This window comes from Parasteatoda tepidariorum, chromosome 7, assembly GCF_982258835.1.
Source record: "Parasteatoda tepidariorum strain Cologne lab strain chromosome 7, Ptep-v5.0, whole genome shotgun sequence".
Taxonomy (NCBI): domain Eukaryota; kingdom Metazoa; phylum Arthropoda; class Arachnida; order Araneae; family Theridiidae; genus Parasteatoda; species Parasteatoda tepidariorum.
In genome coordinates, this window is record NC_141761.1 from 39,256,723 (window position 1) to 39,276,036 (window position 19,314).

Sequence of the window (19,314 nt, forward strand, 5' to 3'; positions counted from 1 at the left end):
AAATTGTCTCTAAAAAAGGACTGTAGAAGCTGATCAATTGATAAAAATTTATCTGCTGCAGTCAAGGTATAAATTATCGTCACTATCTGAAAAACATTTAATATATTTAAATATTAGCATGTTTACGAATTATGACCTGTTTTTGAATTTTTTTTAAATTAACGTCAAACTTTAACCGGATTCTTCTTCTTCTTCTTCTTCTTGCTTGAGCTTGTCAGATATGTGGCACCTCTGCACATGTTGCATTTTGTACCATACTCCAAGCCCAATTTTTCCTAGTTCCATTGTCTCGGGTCGCCTACTTTATTAATATAGTCTGACAGTCCCTTAATGGAATTAAGGTGAAGCTCTTTAGGATAGGGATTGCCTAAGGTAGTGAGGCGCGTAAGGGCGAGGGCATCACATTCGTATAGGATGTGATGTGCTGATTCTACCGCTTCACGGCATTTCCGACATATTGGTTCTTGTTCGAAAAGTCCCAATCTATGTAGATGTTTCCTGAAATGATAATGCCCAGTGATGAAGCCTACAATTGTTTGAATCTTCAATCTTGGGAGCCTAAGAATTTCAGAAGCAATTTTTGCAGAAGGGCTGCTGATCATGCTTTTAGCATGTTTTTGTCCAGGAGAATTGCGCCAAACTTTGTTCATCTCCTGTTTTTCCCATTTCAGGACGGCCTTCTTTGTAGTCTTCATATTGATTCCACAGAAGGGTTCCGTTCCTATTGGATTGAAAGAGGATCCCTGTTTTGCGAGTTCATCAGCTCTTTCATTACCATCAATTCCCATATGCCCTGGTACCCAAATAAGAATGATTTTATTCCTTTTTGCCAGTTCTATTAGGAGATTCTTGCATTCCAGAACAATTTTTGATTTTACTTGAAATGAGTAAAGAGCCATAAAGGCTGCTTGACTGTCGCTGAAAATAAGAATCCGCTTACCATGGTAGCCTTTCTTAATATTTATCTGCAGACCGTTTACAATAGCAAGTACCTCCGCCTGAAAGACAGTAGCATACTCCCCAAGACCTTCAAAAAGGTTGAATCTTGGTGACAAGCCACAGACACCCAGTCCTGAGAGGTTACCTTTCTTTGACCCATCGGTATACCAGATTAGATCATCATTTTTTGTATCGATCGTGTTGTTATCCCATTCTTCTCTGGTAGGAAAAACTACTTCAAATGGTCTTTCAAACACGTACTTTCTCTCCATGCAGTCAGAAGGCATAAGGAGAGTTGGATGGTAAATTTTCTTAGTAATACTGGTATGACCTCCAGAAGAGGGCTTGTCATACCATTGATATTGCAATTTCATTCTATATGCAGTCATTCTGGCAGAGCTGCACATGAAGATATCTAAAGGAGTCAGGTCCAGAATTGCCTCAAGTGCTCTGGTAGGGGCTGTGGACATTGCACCTGTGATACACAAGCAGGCCAGTCTTTGCAGACTTCCCAGCTTGTCCTTCACAGTTTTCTGTTCCACTTTACACCACCATATCACTGAAGCATATGTGAAAGCAGGCCTGACAATTGCTGTGTACATCCAAAACATCATTTTTGGTTGTAATCCCCAGTTTTTACCAAGCATGCGACTGCACATCATGATGCATTTTTTTGCTTGATTGATTTTGTAATCAACATGTTTATTCCAGGTGAGTTTTTGGTCAAGAATTAAGCCTAAAAATTTCACCTCAGAGGCAATATTGATTTCATTGTTAAAAAGTTTTGGGATAAAAAAGCCTTCCCTTTTTATTTTACGAGTGAATGGTACTAGATTGGTCTTCTGTGGATTTATGTCCAGATTCCTCTCCCTGCACCATTTGCTTACATAACTTAGAGCGTTTTGCATAAGTTGGCAAGTTATGTGAAAATCTTTGCCAAGGATGAGTATGACAATGTCAGCCGCATATCCCTGGATATAGTAGCCTGTATTATTTAGATGTTTGATTAGGCAAATAATTTTTAATCGACTTTTCAGGGAAAAAAAAACTTTTAAGAACATTGTTAAGAACAGTTTGTGCCAAATGCCTCTAGTTCTGAGAGAATAAAAAAACGAATTTGCGCGCGGGCATAAACTGCTTTTTCCATAGAACATCTTCAATGCGTAATAACTCTCGGCGAGACCGTTTTTCCTTCTTCTTCATTTGTCAAAACTTAGGAATCCTTAAAATGCAACTGCTGGCAATCCAATCGTAATTTTTACTTAAAAAAGTGGAAGAAAACAATTTGTACTTGATCTTCAATTATTTCAAACTTGATGAATGAGATTCAACTACAGGGATTATCGAGCGTAGCGAACAGGTGACGGTGCCTCCATGTAGAAAACAAGGATACATTAAAAATAAATTGTGTCGAACAACTATTATCAGTAAGCGTATGATTAATATTTAAAATTGTCTCTAAAAAAGAACTGTAGAAGCTGATCAATTGATAAAAATTTATCTGCTGCAGTCAAGGTATAAATTATCGTCACTATCTGAAAAACATTTAATATATTTAAATATTAGCATGTTTACGAATTATGACCTGTTTTTGAATTTTTTTTAAATTAACGTCAAACTTTAACCGGATTTCAATAAATTAGTTCAAAAAGAACTGCACTCTTTAAAAAGTACCCAACAAGCACACGACTTTAGGGCTAGTGAAGGGACAATGTCGGCTCACCTAAAGTGCCATTACGGCGGGCTTTTCATTGCCGTATCGGTTCCGTTAATAAAGTGAAATCTGGGCCAGAATGAGGGCCAGTGCATGGCATTTCAGGCAAAGCGACGGCAATCGTTAAACGACCGGAACTAGTTTGTTGCCTCTGGATTACTTTGCCATTTTTGCCTGTTAAATACCGGAAAAAAAATTTTTTTTCACAGAATAAAGAGAAAATTGCCGTAAAGGCTTTTATTGTACCTTTATGATGTCTTTTTTGCCTTTTTATCAAAAGCTGAATATGTTCACTGGCACACGTCGTTGCCTCACTTGCCGTTAAGGCACCTTAACTGTTGGCTGATTAGAAAACGTCTATGCCGTTTTCGCCCGTATCGCACCTTTATTTCAGGTGCTTAGGCGAACTTCTTTGCCTTATTTGCCGGCGCACCACCCTTAACTCACCTCAAACTCAGTTTAATAGAAAGTTTTAATGCCGTCCTTGCCGGTATCACACCTTTATATCAGATGTTTAGGCGAACTTCTTTGCCTTATTTGCTGATATACCACCCTTAACTCACCTCACACTTGGTTCAATAGAAAACTTTAATGCCATCCTTGCCGGTATCACACCTTTATGTTAGGTGTATCGGCAATTTTTTTTTTTTTTTGTCACTTACTTATTTATTAGAGTTCTCCTTAAATTTCAAAGACTTTTTACTGCATGTTGTTGATAACAATTCTTATTTAAGGAACATAAATTGTTTTCTCTTACTCTGCTGATATCAGCTATAGTAATTTATTGCATTTTAACTTTTTATATTGTAATAAAGCAATAACTGCCATTACATGCAAAAAACTTATGCTAATATAAAAAGCAAAATGTTGGAAAAAATTGCTTAATTTATGGTAAATTATCATCCAATGAATCTTCTTACATAATATAATAGATTTCTTTTTTATTTCATTTTAATCAATTTTAAATGCAATAAGTTAAAAGTAGAATCATATAAAAACATTGTGTGTTTAATTGAGTGTTCACATTTTTTTACACATTATGAGGTAAAATTAAATAAAAATTTTATTCTAAGATAAAAACATATTGCGACTTAATGTATAAGTTATTTAAGTTATGAAAAAAATTAAAATAATTATATATATTAATGTATAAGTTATTTAAGTTATAAAAAAAATGAAAATAATTATATATATTAAACCTACAATTAGCTTTTTTTGATAGAAACAAAGCCACAACCCAGTCATTATTTTTGTTTTCAATATTATTCATATTTAATATTGGATAACTTTCTTTCAATATTATTCATATTCAATATTAGATAAATAAGACACATTATAAATATTTTTAAAAATATATATATACTGGGCACCTGTAAATAACACATCAGTTTCTGTGATTTTAAATAAATAAAGCTGGAATTTTAATAAAAATAAAATGCATAAAATTTAAAATAAAACATGACCTTAAGAAAAGAATATTATTTTATTTCAATATAACAAATCAAAATACAAACAAGTACATAACTGTACAATAACTTCTTTATAAGCATTCTCCTTCACAATGAATCTAGTTTTCCTGCAAAAAAGTAACCAATTTATTTTACAACAGATTTATTAAATAATACGTACAGAAACAAAATATCTCATTAATTTTTGACGAATTTTAATTCTGGGTTAAGTTATAATATCAATTAATTCTAACTATTCAAAATACTTTTATTGATCCCAGGGAAATATTCGAAGAAAAATTCTATTCAATAATTTTCAAAAATTTTGTTTTTCTCTTATAAATATAGTACGCTATAGAATTTAATAAAGTTGCTCAAACCACCTGTTTTTTTTTATTACTTACAAGCGAGCATTGATTGTCACAAAAATAAATTTAAGCTGATTGTAACAAAAGGTAATAATAGCACAAAATGAATATTCCAGCTCGTAATTAAAAAAAAATGTGTAAAATAGCGGATTCATTTGGATGGAAAAAAATTGCAGCATCAAATATTAAAAGAACTATGAATAATATCCTATGAATTAACGAAACAACCTGGATAAAACTTCTCTTTACAGTATTATGAAACAATTAATTAGTTTATATATAGAGAGAACAATGATTGACTTTAAAAAAGTTAAAAGTGGTGACCAAACTTCATTACTTTAAACTCATCTGTTATAAACTGTTAACTTTTAAAATGCTTCCATAAGTTAGAAGACTAATTGAAGCGGTACATATCGCTTAACAATGCTTATATATTGCATTTTGTAACTACTGATCAATCTATTTAATAATTGAACATAAAAATGCATTTTAAATAAAGAATTTGATAGCAAAGCTTTAATATTTTTTAATTTAGAAAGAATACATTCTCACCAAAATAGTTTGTAGCTATTAATATGTGATGTAATGTTAATATTTAAACAAAATTTAACTTTTTTACGATTAAGAACTATGAACGAATTTTTTACTTTAAATTAATATGTGAAAATACTTTAAGTTTATATAAAATTAAATTATTTAATTAAAAGAAATTTTAACCTCAAGGAAATAAACAAACTAAAGGTTTTTAAAAATGCAAAAAATAATAATGTAAAATTTTTTAAAATAGTACGTTTAAAATCTGAAAATATGTTATTTGATTAAAATTTCTAACAATTAAAAGAATATATGATCGTTCAAAATTATACTCCATTAAGTATTAATTACTTAAAAATGATATACCAATTATTATAGAAGAAGTTATTAAGATATGCGATAAAGAGGAATGATTTTCTGAATTTGTAATGAATTTACAAACTAACTAAAGAATATAAATTTTATGCCATCAAGATAGGTTGGTTTAAACTAAACGGTTTTTTAAAATATTTAAATTTTTTTTATACATAAAAAATTTTAATTTGAAGAGAACCAGTTGAAAAAAAAAGTTTAAAACCAGTGAAATATATATATATACGTATATATATTAAACATCATAACAGTACATAGCACTTAATAACAGCTATGCAATAATTTTAAGATTTATTTTATAATAAATTTTTACTTTTAAATTTTTAATATTTAAAAATTATGAAAAGAAATTTACTTTAAGATGACATGTAAGCTATGATAAAATCAAATCATTTGACTAAAAAAGAAATTTCTCTCAACAAATACAAGTAATTCTAGTATAGGCATAATTTTTAAAAAAACGAGCTGAAACTTTTTTAAAAAAGTAATAAATTTAGCGGCTAAAAAGCTAAGAGTTTAGGAAAGTACTTTTGAAAATCAAGAACAGGTATTTTGATTAAAAAATTTCGATTTAAAAAAAAAATATTTCCTTATAAAATTTTTCCTTTAAAATCATAAAAAATTATTTATTGATAATCTGAAAATATTTTAATACAAATTACAGTCGAAGAAATTATTAAAATTGCAGTTCTACATATAGAATATAAAGTAGATTTTCTAATTTTGCTATGAACTTGTAAAATAGATTCCACAAATTATAGAATATAAAATCGGTGCTACTGAGTTAAAATGTAGTTTTATCATGTTCTTACCTTTTCTGTTGATTCTCGTTCATTCTAATTCTAGTACTCAACCATTCTATTTCATTCACATTCTCAGAATTTCTGGACTTTTCATGAAAGAAAGAAAAATAATTAGAATGTGAGCGTGGAAAAAACTGTTATAAATCAACAAAATAAAAACATTAAATTAAAAAAAAAAAAAACTGCTTAGAACTCATTTCTAGACAATAAGTTTATGTTTACCAGCTATCTTGTACATGCACAATGCTTATCGGAAATTATTACTAACTACTGAAGATATTTCTTATAAAATAATTACCATTGGCAAATACTATAGAATATAGTTCAAAATTGAAATGCGAAATTTAGATTATTTTTTTTAGAATTAGGTAAAATTAGATAAGTTATGATAAAATTAAATCATTTGACGAAAAAAATGTTTCCCACCTCAAAAAAAATTCTAGTATATTTAAAATTTTCAATTTTAGTCTAGCATGTGTATGGTATGTTTGTTAGTCTAGTATGTGGTCAACATTTACAAAAGTCAAAAATAAACTTGAAAATTTTTTAGGAAAGTACTTTTGCTAATCAGAAATAAGTATTTTGATTAAAAAATGTTAAGGATTCAAAAAAATATTTTCTTTAAAATTATAAACAATTATTTACTAATAATCATAAAGTATTTCAATAATTCAATAATACTAAGTTAAAATGTAGTTTTAACATGTTCTTACCTTCTTTTCTGTTGACTGCCATTTTCAGTCTCTCCAGACTTTTCATGAAAGAAAAAGAAAAAAATAAGAATATAACCATAGAAAAAACAGCAAAAAATCAACAAAGTAAGAACAATGAATTGAGAAAAAAAAAACTGCTTCTAACTATTTACAATACAATATATCTGACAATAAGTTTAATGTTTACCATCTATTTTTAATATGCTCAATGCTTATCGTAAACTAGTATTAACTACTGATGATCTTGCCTTTAAAATAATTACACTAGGCAAATGCTATAAAATATAGTTCAGAATTGAAAGGGTAAATTTAGAGGACAAGTTTATATCTAAAATAAAAAATCGAATTTAAAGTCCTAACTTATTATGCATCTTTTTCAAAAATGGGGTAAAATGTGTGTTTAGATAAATTCTGCCTAATATTTATAATAAAATTACATTATCAAATCAATCAAATATTATAAATGACAATCATTAAGAAAATAGTAATTTATAGTTCTTTTATAACATGACGTAGTATTAAAGTGAAAAATTTTCTTTTTTAAATTTTGTTCTCTAATTCAAATTTAGAAAAGGAATAAGATATGAAAGGGAAAAAAATCCTGCATAACAGACATAGAAGTCTATTCAAATTATAGATACTAAAATAGTCCAATATATTACTTTTGTCCGGGTTACCCTTAATTTTAGAAATAAAATTCCTTGCCTCTTCCATTATAATTTCAAAAAATATTTAGATTAATTTTTTGCACTACATAGTAATCATCAGAAATATATATATATATATTCAACAGTCAATTAAAATCACTTTTTTTTTACGGAAAATATGTCAAGCATAATGCTTTTTTAAAAATAAAATTTCAATAGGTGAAAGTTCAACAGGAAGAGATTTAAAATAAACAACCCTATAAATCTTAAGATAGAGAATGAATTAAGAAAAAGATAAATAGTAAAATTTGCACAAGAACTGGAAAAAGAGCTAGAAACAGAAAACTTAATTCTATGAAGAAAGAAAAAATATTATGCTGCAAATATTTCTATACTTAAAAAGAACTTTGAATTTATTTCCACAAAAAATATTCTTATTTTAAATAATTTTAAAAAATGCAAATATGTTGCAGTAGATTTCTTTTATGGGATAATAAAGTATATGTTTATCTTAATTACTTTTAACCTCATTGGCTACATAGTGTTAACGTGAATTTTAGAGTGAATTATATTTCACGTTTATTGCAAGATTTTTTTCATGTTTTGGCCGAAAATTACATCGTTCCTGACAGTTCCAGCATTTCTGTTTACTTAAAATCAAATTTCCTGTCCCTTTTGTACACAAAGATATGGGCCAAAACAATTTTTTTTACCATTCATTATAAATGTAACGTTCGTTATAAATATAAAGTTTTTCAAAAATATGAAAAAAATTTTAAAAGACATTTTAAGAAAATGCTTTTGCAGATTAAATTATGCGTTATTTATTTAAAAAATTTAAAAATGTTTTAAAAAACATACTTCAATAACAGTAAAGTTATTTCCCAATATTATTAAAAATTTAATCCTAAATTTTACCCTTAATATAAAGATTTGAGATGTTCTTACCTTTTATCTTGACCTTTCTTCCAAAAGATTTTTTCTTCCAAAAGATTTTTCTTACAGTATTTCCATCCGTGCAAAAAAAAAAATTAAATAAATAACATTAATAAAAAGCAATTACAAAGCAACAAAAGCAAACTTAGAAAGAGTTTTCCCAGTTAATTTATTCTGAAAAATTAAGAGCTGAAAGCAAGTGTGAGACGAGTTTTAGATTGTTAAACGTTTCTAATTTAAAAAACTCTTATCAAAAAATTATTAAATTTAAATTATACGATAAACTAATAAAAAATTAGAAAATGTTAATACCATTTCTTTTTTTTTTTTTTTTTTTTAGTGGTCGGAAACATATTTGAGGAAAACCCTTTAGGTCTGATCAGAAGTTTTATTTGAAACAAAAGGTGAAACGCGCTGTCAATACATGGTCCTGGCAAAAAATGACTACCGATTTTTTTAATAAATTAAATAAGGTAATTAAACTAAGTAAGTAAATTAATTTAAATAATTATTAAATTAAAAAGTTTTTAAAAAAATAAAGAAGCATTTGATTTAAATAGCTATAGAAAATCATTTTTCTATTGTTGGGATTAATGGAACTTATAATTCATTTTAAAACTAAAATGGTAACTTACACTATATTGGTTTTTAAGGGAAGAAAATAAAACAAGGATTTAAGGGAAACAATTACGCGGATAGGTGATCGGAAACGGGGGAATATAACGATTAAAAAATATAATTACTAAAAACTAAATAAAGAAAATAAAAACAAATTATTTGTGAAAAATTAATAAATAATAGTGTACTGGAAATATACCATGAGCTAAAGAATAAAAGTTTACTTACTTGTCCTTCTTAGGCTGTTGAGTATCGCATTCCTGCAATAAAACAGAAAGGAGACCTCTTTTGAAGTTGACCATTTCCATTATTTATCCCCTTTTTTTTCCAAATTTTTTGGCGACCATTGAATCTTTTGGCGTCTGGGGTAAGTGGACCACCTGGTTGAAGAGATTATTTCTTAGAATCGGGGAAGGGGGTTTAAAGTGCTTAGCGTTCGCTTTCCCCTCTCTTTTTCCCTTAACTTGAAGGATTGGAAACAAGGTCACTTAAATGATTCTTTTTAAAAATACGTGTCCTGTGATTTCAGACAGTAAGATGTCCTCAAATTAAGATCAATATTTATTTTTAAATTATTAAAAACAATTTCTGGTGATATAAAGGAAAAATAAATTAAATAACAAAAACATTTAGTTAATTACCAACGATAAATGAACTCTCGAAATTAAATAATTGCATTATGTCAAAACTTATTTGTATGCTTTTTTTTTCAGAAAAACTTTTATACTTCTACACTTGGAAATAATGCTTACATGAATGTTTTGACTTCCTGTGCAGAAAAATAAAATCCTGTTTCTCTATAAGATTAATATGTATTATTAATAAATATTATTAACTCTTTCTGTTAAGGAATTGTTCCATGCGAAAATTAAAAAAAGAAAAACAGGGAGTCTCTGACTCCCCCCGTTTCCGATCACCTATCCGCGTAATTGTTTCCCTTAAATCCTTGTTTTATTTTCTTCCCTTAAAAACCAATATTTTAAACTGAAACGCTGAATATTTTGCTTTTAAAATGTACAAGTGAAGTAGCGTTATGTAAGAATGTTTTGTTAAAATGCTAATCGTAACGACTTCGAGGACTACCTCAACTTGAAAATTATCATCTGCACTTTAAAGAAGATTTGACCTAAGGAATACAGATTGTGTATTACAATAATAAAACAAGAAAAATTGCTGAGAAATTATTTTATTTGTTGACGAGAATTTTAACAGTTTAAACTGAGAATACTTTTTATTGTTAGGTTTATTTATTTTTAAAAAAGTCAATTTAACTGTTAAGATTTATATCCTGCAACATGCAAATCCCTCTCTCTCTCTTTCGCTACTCTTAATTCACAATTCAGTCCGAGCTTACAAAATTAAAAAAAAGACAAAGATCTCCTGACGAAAAAATAAATTTTCTGCAAAAATGAATAAACAGTCAATATTTAAAATATACCTGAAAAAAATCACGAATGAACACTTAAATTAGAAATGACTTTCAAATAAATTGGAATTCGAAAGAAAATTCGTTTTAGGTTTACATATAAAAATGATTTTTTAGCTCATCGAATTTTAACTGCATAATTACATTTAAGTGGAAAATACGAAGAAAACAATTCGGTAAAATTACGGAACTGTATTGACATTTCTGGTTTAAAAAAAAAAAAAAAAAAAAAAAATAACTTGGGTAATAAAATTAAAATATATCCTGCATTTAAACCATTTATTTGATAAATTTTCTATTCAAATTGTAAGGGTTTAACAAAAATTCTGGTTTTCACAAATATAGTTCTTATTACCACACATTTAGTAGAAAATACAAAACAGAACAGTTAATTTTATTGAATAAAGGCTTATAAGAAGAAAATGCTCTTAGCTAACATGATTATTTACCATATTTTACCAAAATTTAACAAACATTATAAAATTTCATCTTATTGTCAACCTAAAACATTACCCAAACACTTTGGTAAAAATTATCGAGTTTTTTGGTGTTTCCATAGAGCTAGAATTATGGTAAACTTAGCAATATTTTGGTAGTTTTGATCATACATTTTCTCATCTTACAGATCATCCATATATAGTATTTTTTTTACAAGTATAAGAGTTAATAATACTTATTATCGATTGTTAAATTTTCTCTGTATTTCTTTCTATAAACCATAGTAATTTCAAATTTTAAAATCTTGTTGTTTTTGCTCAGAAAAACAAAATTTCATTTCTGTAGAGGAATTTTTGTGTCCAGCAGAGCGGCTCATACGATATTTTTTATCACTGAGTGTAGGAGTTAATAATTCTCAAACAAATTATCGATCATACATTTTCTTCATTCCATCGTAATCCCTGTACACTTCTCTACAGTCCATTGTAATTTGATTTTTCTAAATCTTGCAGTTTTTGCTCTACAAATAAAATACAGATAATAAAACGTAGATTGAAGTTATCAATGGCGCATACGGCAATAATTTAACTCCGTTGGCTACGCCCGAACGAATTTTTAATTTAGAAAGAAACGCATGGTATTGTAACGTATTATTATTTCTCTACTCAAAGAATTAAGGAGTTTTCCTCCCTAAACATTGCCCGTTCATAAATTTTTCTGTATTGGTTCAAAATTAAATGAAAACAGAGTACATTAATTATTTTTTCCTTCTGAACTTTTTTGCTAATTTAAGAAATGAAATACGGTTAGAAGTTTCTGAGTTAACTCATAAATATTAAGACAGTAAAAAATTTAAATGCATGAATTTCAAAAGATCTAATTTTAAATGCATTTGTGTCCAGATGAGAGAAGAATTGAATTTTAATAATTTATGAAGATGCGAAATAAGAAGATTTAACAATTTAGTTACCGTTAATTTTTCTTTTACAGTTTTCTTTTTATATTTTAGCTTTCTTCATTATTGCACGAACCACGAAATATAGTTAATTAAGTAAGTTACCGATTTATTATATCAATTGTTAGAATTATGACAGGTTGTAACTGATTTCTCGCTTTATAATATTTTAATGTTAATTTTAATTTGAATAATGTTAATTTTAAAACACATGAATGAGAATGAATTTGATTTATTTGAATCATTTACAAGCTCTGGACTGTTCAGATACAAGGAGTTTAAAAATCCAAAAAAGTGCAAAGAATTATGATGCTTTGTTGTACTTATAAAGCATAAAAAGCGAGACCCTCTCCATTTTTAACAAGTTATATTACTAATCAAATAAGACCTTGATATCAAATCAAAAAATATTTTTTTTAAAAATTAGAGTTCATTTATATATTTATTTTTCATTTACTTTTCTAATTTCCCACAAATGGTTGAAAGATTTTTGTTAGATACATTTTAGAAACACAATTTTGATCTGTAAATGACTTTTACGGTGTATTGCTTTTCGCAATCTGAGAAATATGAGAATTTTGCGTTTTTCTGTTATATTTTTGCTTATTTATTTTTTTAGGAAAAAAAATAAACAGTTCAATGAAAAACTTATTACGAACAATTGAACATAATAGTGGTCTTATGAAAATGTTAAATAATAATAATCGTCAGCAATATAAGGAAAGAAATTAAAACTGAAATTGATGATAGGGGAGATCGATTCAAAACATAAAAAAATAACAAAATATTGGAAAAGTCTGAAGTTCCTCAAGAACTCTGACCCCCAACAGGGTGGGATGTGAGAAACGCATAACCGGACATCGTTAACTTCTCAAGTTACCATACACTAACAAAGAGAGGAAAAGGATCTCTTTTTGAAACAGCTACATTCCATCACCTACTACTCGTCCCCCTCAAAGTAAACTTTAACTTCTTAATTCTAAAATAAAGGTCTTTACTTCTTTTACTAACAAATATTTTAATATCATGAAGGGCACACAAATACACTTACAAACTCCTTTTTATTCCTGAAATTTTATTGCATAAAATTGATCATTAAAATTCTTATGATTCTCTTTTTGATATTGACTTTACATTTAATATATGCAGAAAAAAAAAGCGCTAGTTCTTACAACGTACAAAAGTGCTTGCATTACAAACTACTAATTTTAGTGCAATCATTAATAATAATAATTCAAATTATTATAATTTTATCGAAAACTATGTAAAACAGCACTAATTCGATAATTAATTATTATGATGGGTCGCTCCTGGGAGAGCAACCCCCCTGTGTAAGGAAGGGACAGTGAGTAAACTTTGTTTTTGTTTTAACGAAAATAATTCGAAACAATATTTTCATTTAAGGTTTGTTATAGTAGTGTAAAGATTAAGGTGTTAAAATTCTGAGTTGGAAACTTAAATCCTTTAATTTTCTATTAAGATATGTTTACTGGACTGCTCGAAATTGATTATATGGGGTTTATTTGATATAAACCCCATATAACCAATTTCGGGAGATATTATATTTATTTGAGCTAAGTCAAATAAAGAATGAATAAGTCAATGCGGCAAAAAAATTACTCAACGTTGAATTACAAGTTCCTTAAAATAAATATTCTACAAAAAATATGAATATAAAAAAAAAAAAAAAATTTACAAAATAAGGAGTAAAAATTTAATTTAACTATGTCGTATTAGGTAAACTTCGTTATTCCTACTATAATTGCGAAATTTATTATATTTAACTGCAAATAAACTAAGAATAAGTTACTAGATATCAGATATTATTGATATAAAATTTTATTGAAAGATTGGTTTGAACTGTTTCCTAAAAACCGAATTAATCCAAATTAAAAAGATTATTAAAATAAAAAATTAAAAAAAGTATGTGTTATTAAGAGAGAAAAAATATACTTTACAATTACAATTTTGTTAATAAAATGATTAATGAAAGTCAAAGAATACTATTAGTTTAATAACATGAGAGAATTGTAAATGCACTATTCCAATCACTGGATACCCATTGATCATTTTTTTTCTTGGATAGATCTTTTATAAGGTCGTCATAAATTACAAAAGGTGTCTAAATTAATTTTTATCCTTTTGTCAGTCAATGGGCCAAATTGATAATTAATTCCAGCTAATATACGTTTCGTAGAACAATACAAAATTCTTTTCTTTCTTCAGTATTAATATTTATATAATAATTGCTGCCTAAAAGGAGAACAATAGTTGTGTATAAGTTAACTATAAAAAGATTATAAAATGCTTTAAAGTAATTTAATATAACACTATTAAAAATACGCTCTGGTGAAAATAAAAAGAAAAAACTCAGTCTGTAAAACAATGAATTCTAAGAATTTCAAAAATTGTCTTCTTTATTTTTTATTATTACATTTCGAGATGCTTTTTGATTTTCGAGACGCTATCATGATTTTTTTCATGACTCTTAGAATTCTTTACTTAAGATAATAGTGTTGAAGTTTTCGATTAAATTAGTCTAATCGAGAAGTGCGAACGCATGAGAACCTAGAATAATAACATTAACAATGATCATTCCTAAAACTTTCTTTTTATATGAAGTTGGAAAAATAAACTGCATTGCTAAATTAACGTAAAACGAGCAGATATTAATAAATTTCCTTCTCTGTCAGAAGACTGAAAAGGTCCCTGACACCGCCACTGTTTTGGGGTTTTCAACTTAACGTTACACTTTATCAGACACTGTTAGATTTAGAAACTTCACATTACGCAGATATGTAGGAGATTGAACGCAAATTGCAATGGAATTAAAAAATAATTCTAAAATTAAGTCAAGATTATTTTTATTCTTAAACTTGTTAGAAAAATAACACGTGGGCCGCTCTATGGCCGCAAGCATTCAGTTGCAGAAGTTAAATTTGGTATGCTGAAAGAGCCAAATTTAGTTTATAACCGTAACATAGAGTCTTTATTTCCTCTTAGAAACTCTTATTTGTCTGAAAGTTATTACAATTTAAAAGGTTCTTTTTAATTTTTTCTTTAACTAATAAATATTTATCGATTGTTGTGGAAAAATTTTTCATTTACGCGATTTTCATAATATCCCTCTTGACTTTATTAAAAATAATAAAAATAAAGATAAAAATATATATAGAAAAAGATTAGGTGTTGCCAAATATAAAACTTCGACATTTCATACCGATATTTGAAAATATATGTAGAATAAAGAGAAATAAGAATTGTTTCCTATATGATCTGTTAACAAGAAAAAATTACTTCTAATTTATTAATTCTTATTGTGTCTCGCATTCTGCCTTTCTAAATGTAATATTTTTAAGCACAGTTATTTATTATTCAAATCCAGCTATCTTTTTTATTTTGTTAAAATTAACAAGTTAATATAATGAACTTAAATAAAAGTATAATAATTTTATATTAAACAAATAAATTTTAATCGACTTTTCAGGAAAAAAAAAAAACTTTTAAGAACATTCTTGAGAAAGGTTTGTACCCAATGCCTCTAGTTCTGAGAGAAAAAAAAAACGATTTTGCGCGTGGGCATAAACTGCTTTTTTCATAGAACATCTTCAATGCGTAATAACTCTCGGCGAGACCGTTTTTCCTTATTTTTCATTTGTCAAAACTTAGTAATCCTTAAAATACAACTGCTGGCAATCCAATCGTAATTTTTATTTAAAAAAGTAGAAGAAAACGATTTGTACTTGATCTTCAATTATTTCAAACTTGATGAACGAGAATCAACTACAGGGATTATCGAGCGTAGCGAACAGGTGACGGTGCCTCCATGTAGAAAACAAGGATACATAAAAATAAATTGTGTCGAACAACTATTATCAGTAAGCGTATGATTAATATTTAAAATCGCCTCTAAAAAGGGACTGTAGAAGCTGAACAATTGATAAAAATTTATCTGCTGCAGTCAAGGTATAAATTATCGTCACAATCTGAAAAACATTTAATGTATTTAAATATTTGCATGTTTACGAACTATGATCTGTTTTTGATTTTTTTTTAAATTAACCTCAAACTTTAACCGGATTTTAATAAATTAATTCTAAAAGAACTGCACTCTTTAAAAAATAGGTATGAAAATTGGATTCGTTTTGTGCTATGAAAATTGCCAAGTCGATTCGGCAGCATGAAATACTATTTAATTTTTCGCCAGTTTATGGTTAAAAGTTAAAAGAGCTCCACTTAGTTCTAATTACATAATCATTCAATTTTGTCTAAATAGTTATGCCTTTTCTAAAATATTGATTTGCAAATTGACCGTAAATTTAAAACTATACCAACAGTTTAATTGGGCAAACAAATAAAATTTCGGTTCTCTTACCGTTATTTTCATATTTCAGCCATATTTCTGCCATTGTTTCCTAAGATTTAAAACACATCACAATTTTTAAATTTGTTAACCCCAAAACCCCTTGTGAGAAAAAACAATGTTTTTAACTCATGTATAGGAAACATTTTGCAAATGACGTTTGAAAATGGATAAATGTGCGTTTATTATTTTGTATTGTCACGTTTCTTTCATTTTTCTACAACTAGGGAACATTATTGGAGAATGAGTAATTTTTCACACAATGCATTTTTATTTAAATCTTATATCGACTTCATAGAAGAAAAAATCGGTAACTTTTTTTAAATCATGCTATAACTTTTGTATTTTTTCCAGCTTTAAATACGAATCTATTTTGATTAACACTTGAATTGAAGTATGTGATGAATGTAAGTGTAAAGAAAGATTGAAACAGAGAAATTTAATGTTTAATTTTGTCTAATTTGCTATTAAAAGAATTGAGTTTTAAAATAAAACTCAATAACGCAATTCTGGTTTTAAATAACTATTCCGCTATTTAATTGGTAAAGGCAATATGCAGTGGAACATTTTTTTATTTATGTCACATTTTATGCTAGAATAAATAGTGCAGACTCTTGCCACACATGAATGATAGATTTGCTTTTTTTAAGTAAGCAGAAACTTTTGTTGGAGGGTTGTCCTTGGGTGGGGGAGGGATATGATTTCCGCAGAGTCCGCGGGGGGTTATGCCTCAGCCAGGACAGAAGCCGTACCGACTGTCATTCTGTGCAAATTGGCGAAATTCTATCAAAGTTAAAAGAAAGGCAACCCTACAAGACCCGACACTTTATATTTTCTGCCATCTATCGGCAGGAATCGAAAACACGTCTAAAGTAAAAAATAAAAAAACAGCGCCATCTATGTATTGCATTCAAAACAGTTTTTTTTTCCTTAATGTATATAAACTATTTTAAAAATAAATATAATACTGCATGAAAAAATATTTTTGTTATGCGAATAAAAAATAAATATAATTAACATTTTGAAAGTATAATTTTTATTTTTATCTATATTCTGTATTATAAGCTTAGAGAAAAAATTATTTGCTTAATATTTTGAAGTTTAATTAATAAAAATATCCAAATGTATTTTTATTATTTAAAAACATATTTTGAAGAATAAAATTTCCTAAGCAATTATTACCTTCAAGTATTGCTTAAAAGTTTACGGAAAAAAAAGTTACTTACTTTATTGGACTAGACGTTTGCTATAACCAATCAGAAAATTTAAACACGATTTTTTTAAAATTCAAAATTCCTAAGACCATTTAAACTATTTTGAATCCAGTTTTTAAGAAGTAAGTGATTAAACTAAGATATTAAGTTTAAAATGAACATTAAAATAAAAATAATAAAAAGCAGTTTATATAAATGAAAAGTTTACTTTTTTAAATGGTATACATTCATTATTACAAAATACTTAAATTGTAATAAAAGTTAGTAAATTAATGTAATAAAAAAGCATATTTCATTAAAAATCCTTGCTCTAAATTCAAGATATTTATAATTTCAAGGAGGATATAAGCAATTTACAATATTTTTTTCTATTTATTTTCTATAAATGGATTTTTTTATTTACATGAATTTTGAACTTACCAATTCATTTTTGTTTTAAAGAATGTTTAAAAAAAGAATCATAGTCTGAAAAAAATTCATGTTAATTTCATTTGGTTAATTTCATTGTTCTAGTTATAAGTATTAATATTTATTCTTATTTTTAAGGGAATATGTATTCAATTTTTCTTGAAAGTAACAAATATATTATATTTCGAGTTAAAAATTATACTTCAGAAAATGATTTCAAAAAGAAAAAATTAAAAAAAAAATAATTATATATATTTATTTAAAAATTGTAATCAAATTTAAAATGATTATTTTTTTATTAAAATTACTTTTTTTAAAAATATAATAGGTAATGCCACAGAAAGTATATTTAGATTATAATAAAATAATAAAATTCTAGTTTTTAATATTCTATTTAAAAAATTAGCAGTTTTCAAAGAATAATAAAAACTGTTTTTTTCCTCTCAAAAAATACGGTTAATGTTTTATGAATTTTTTTCCTTTCTCTCTTGATTTTTTTTCAAAGTTTTGAGTTAAAAGCACATTTTTTACCAACTCTGCATCTATTCATTATTAATCAATTGTAACATTACATTTAATTAACGGTATACAGTAAAGGTCCTGTAACTAATTAAGTGTAAGAGGCCAAACAGCGGTATACAATAAAGGTCCTGTAACTAATTTTGTGTAAGAGGCCAAACAACGGTTTTATTTTTCGGGCCTGTATAAGTGAGGAGTTATTCCGCCTCTTCCTGAAATGCCTCAAAACAAACGATAAAGGACCCTATTGTACTTGCCTTTTGCCGTTATCCTACCTAGAATGCCAGCTTACGGCCTTACGTTTGCCGTGAGGTGTGTGCTTACTGGGTAGGTATGAAAATGATTCATTGGATTCGTTTTGTACTATGAAAATTGCCAAGTCGATTCGGCAGCATGAAATACTATTTCATTTTTCACCAGTTTATGGTTAAAAGAGCTCCACTTAGTTCTAATTACATAATCATTCAATTTCGTCTAAATAGTTATAACTTTTCTGAAATATTGATTTGCAAATTTACCGTAAATTTAAAACTATACCTACAGTTTAATGGGACAAACAGATAAAATTTCATTTCTCTTACCGTTATTTTAATATTTCAGCCATATTTCTGTTATTAGTTCCTAAGATTTAAAACATAGCACAATTTTAAAATTTGTTAACCCAAAACCCCTTGTGAGGAAAAAACAATGTTTTTAATTCATGTATAGGAAACATTTTGCAAATGACATTTGAAAATGATTAAATGTATGTTTATTATTTTGTATTGTTATGTTTCTTTCATTTTTCTACAACTAGGGAACATTACTGGAAAATGAGTAATTTTTCACACAATGCATTTTTATTTAAATCTTATATCGACTTCGTAGAAGAAAAAATCGGTGACTTTTTTTTAATCCTG

General features: G+C 27.3%; 1 protein-coding gene and 1 long non-coding RNA gene across 2 annotated transcripts; both read right to left on the reverse strand.

Moving 5' to 3' along the window:
- Positions 1-275: 275 nt before the first annotated feature.
- Positions 276-1,601, reverse strand: LOC147807027 (uncharacterized). The gene has a single exon (XM_087168755.1). The coding sequence runs from the start codon at positions 1,599-1,601 to the stop codon at positions 276-278; it is 1,326 nt and encodes a 441-aa protein (XP_087024881.1).
- A 2,516-nt stretch (positions 1,602-4,117) lies between these two features.
- On the reverse strand, positions 4,118-8,783 carry LOC147807028 (uncharacterized). The gene is made up of 4 exons (XR_015435454.1): positions 8,487-8,783; positions 6,892-6,929; positions 6,188-6,264; positions 4,118-4,229 (listed from the first exon to the last, which is right to left on the reverse strand). It is a non-coding gene; the product is annotated as an uncharacterized LOC147807028 (long non-coding RNA).
- Positions 8,784-19,314: the final 10,531 nt, after the last annotated feature.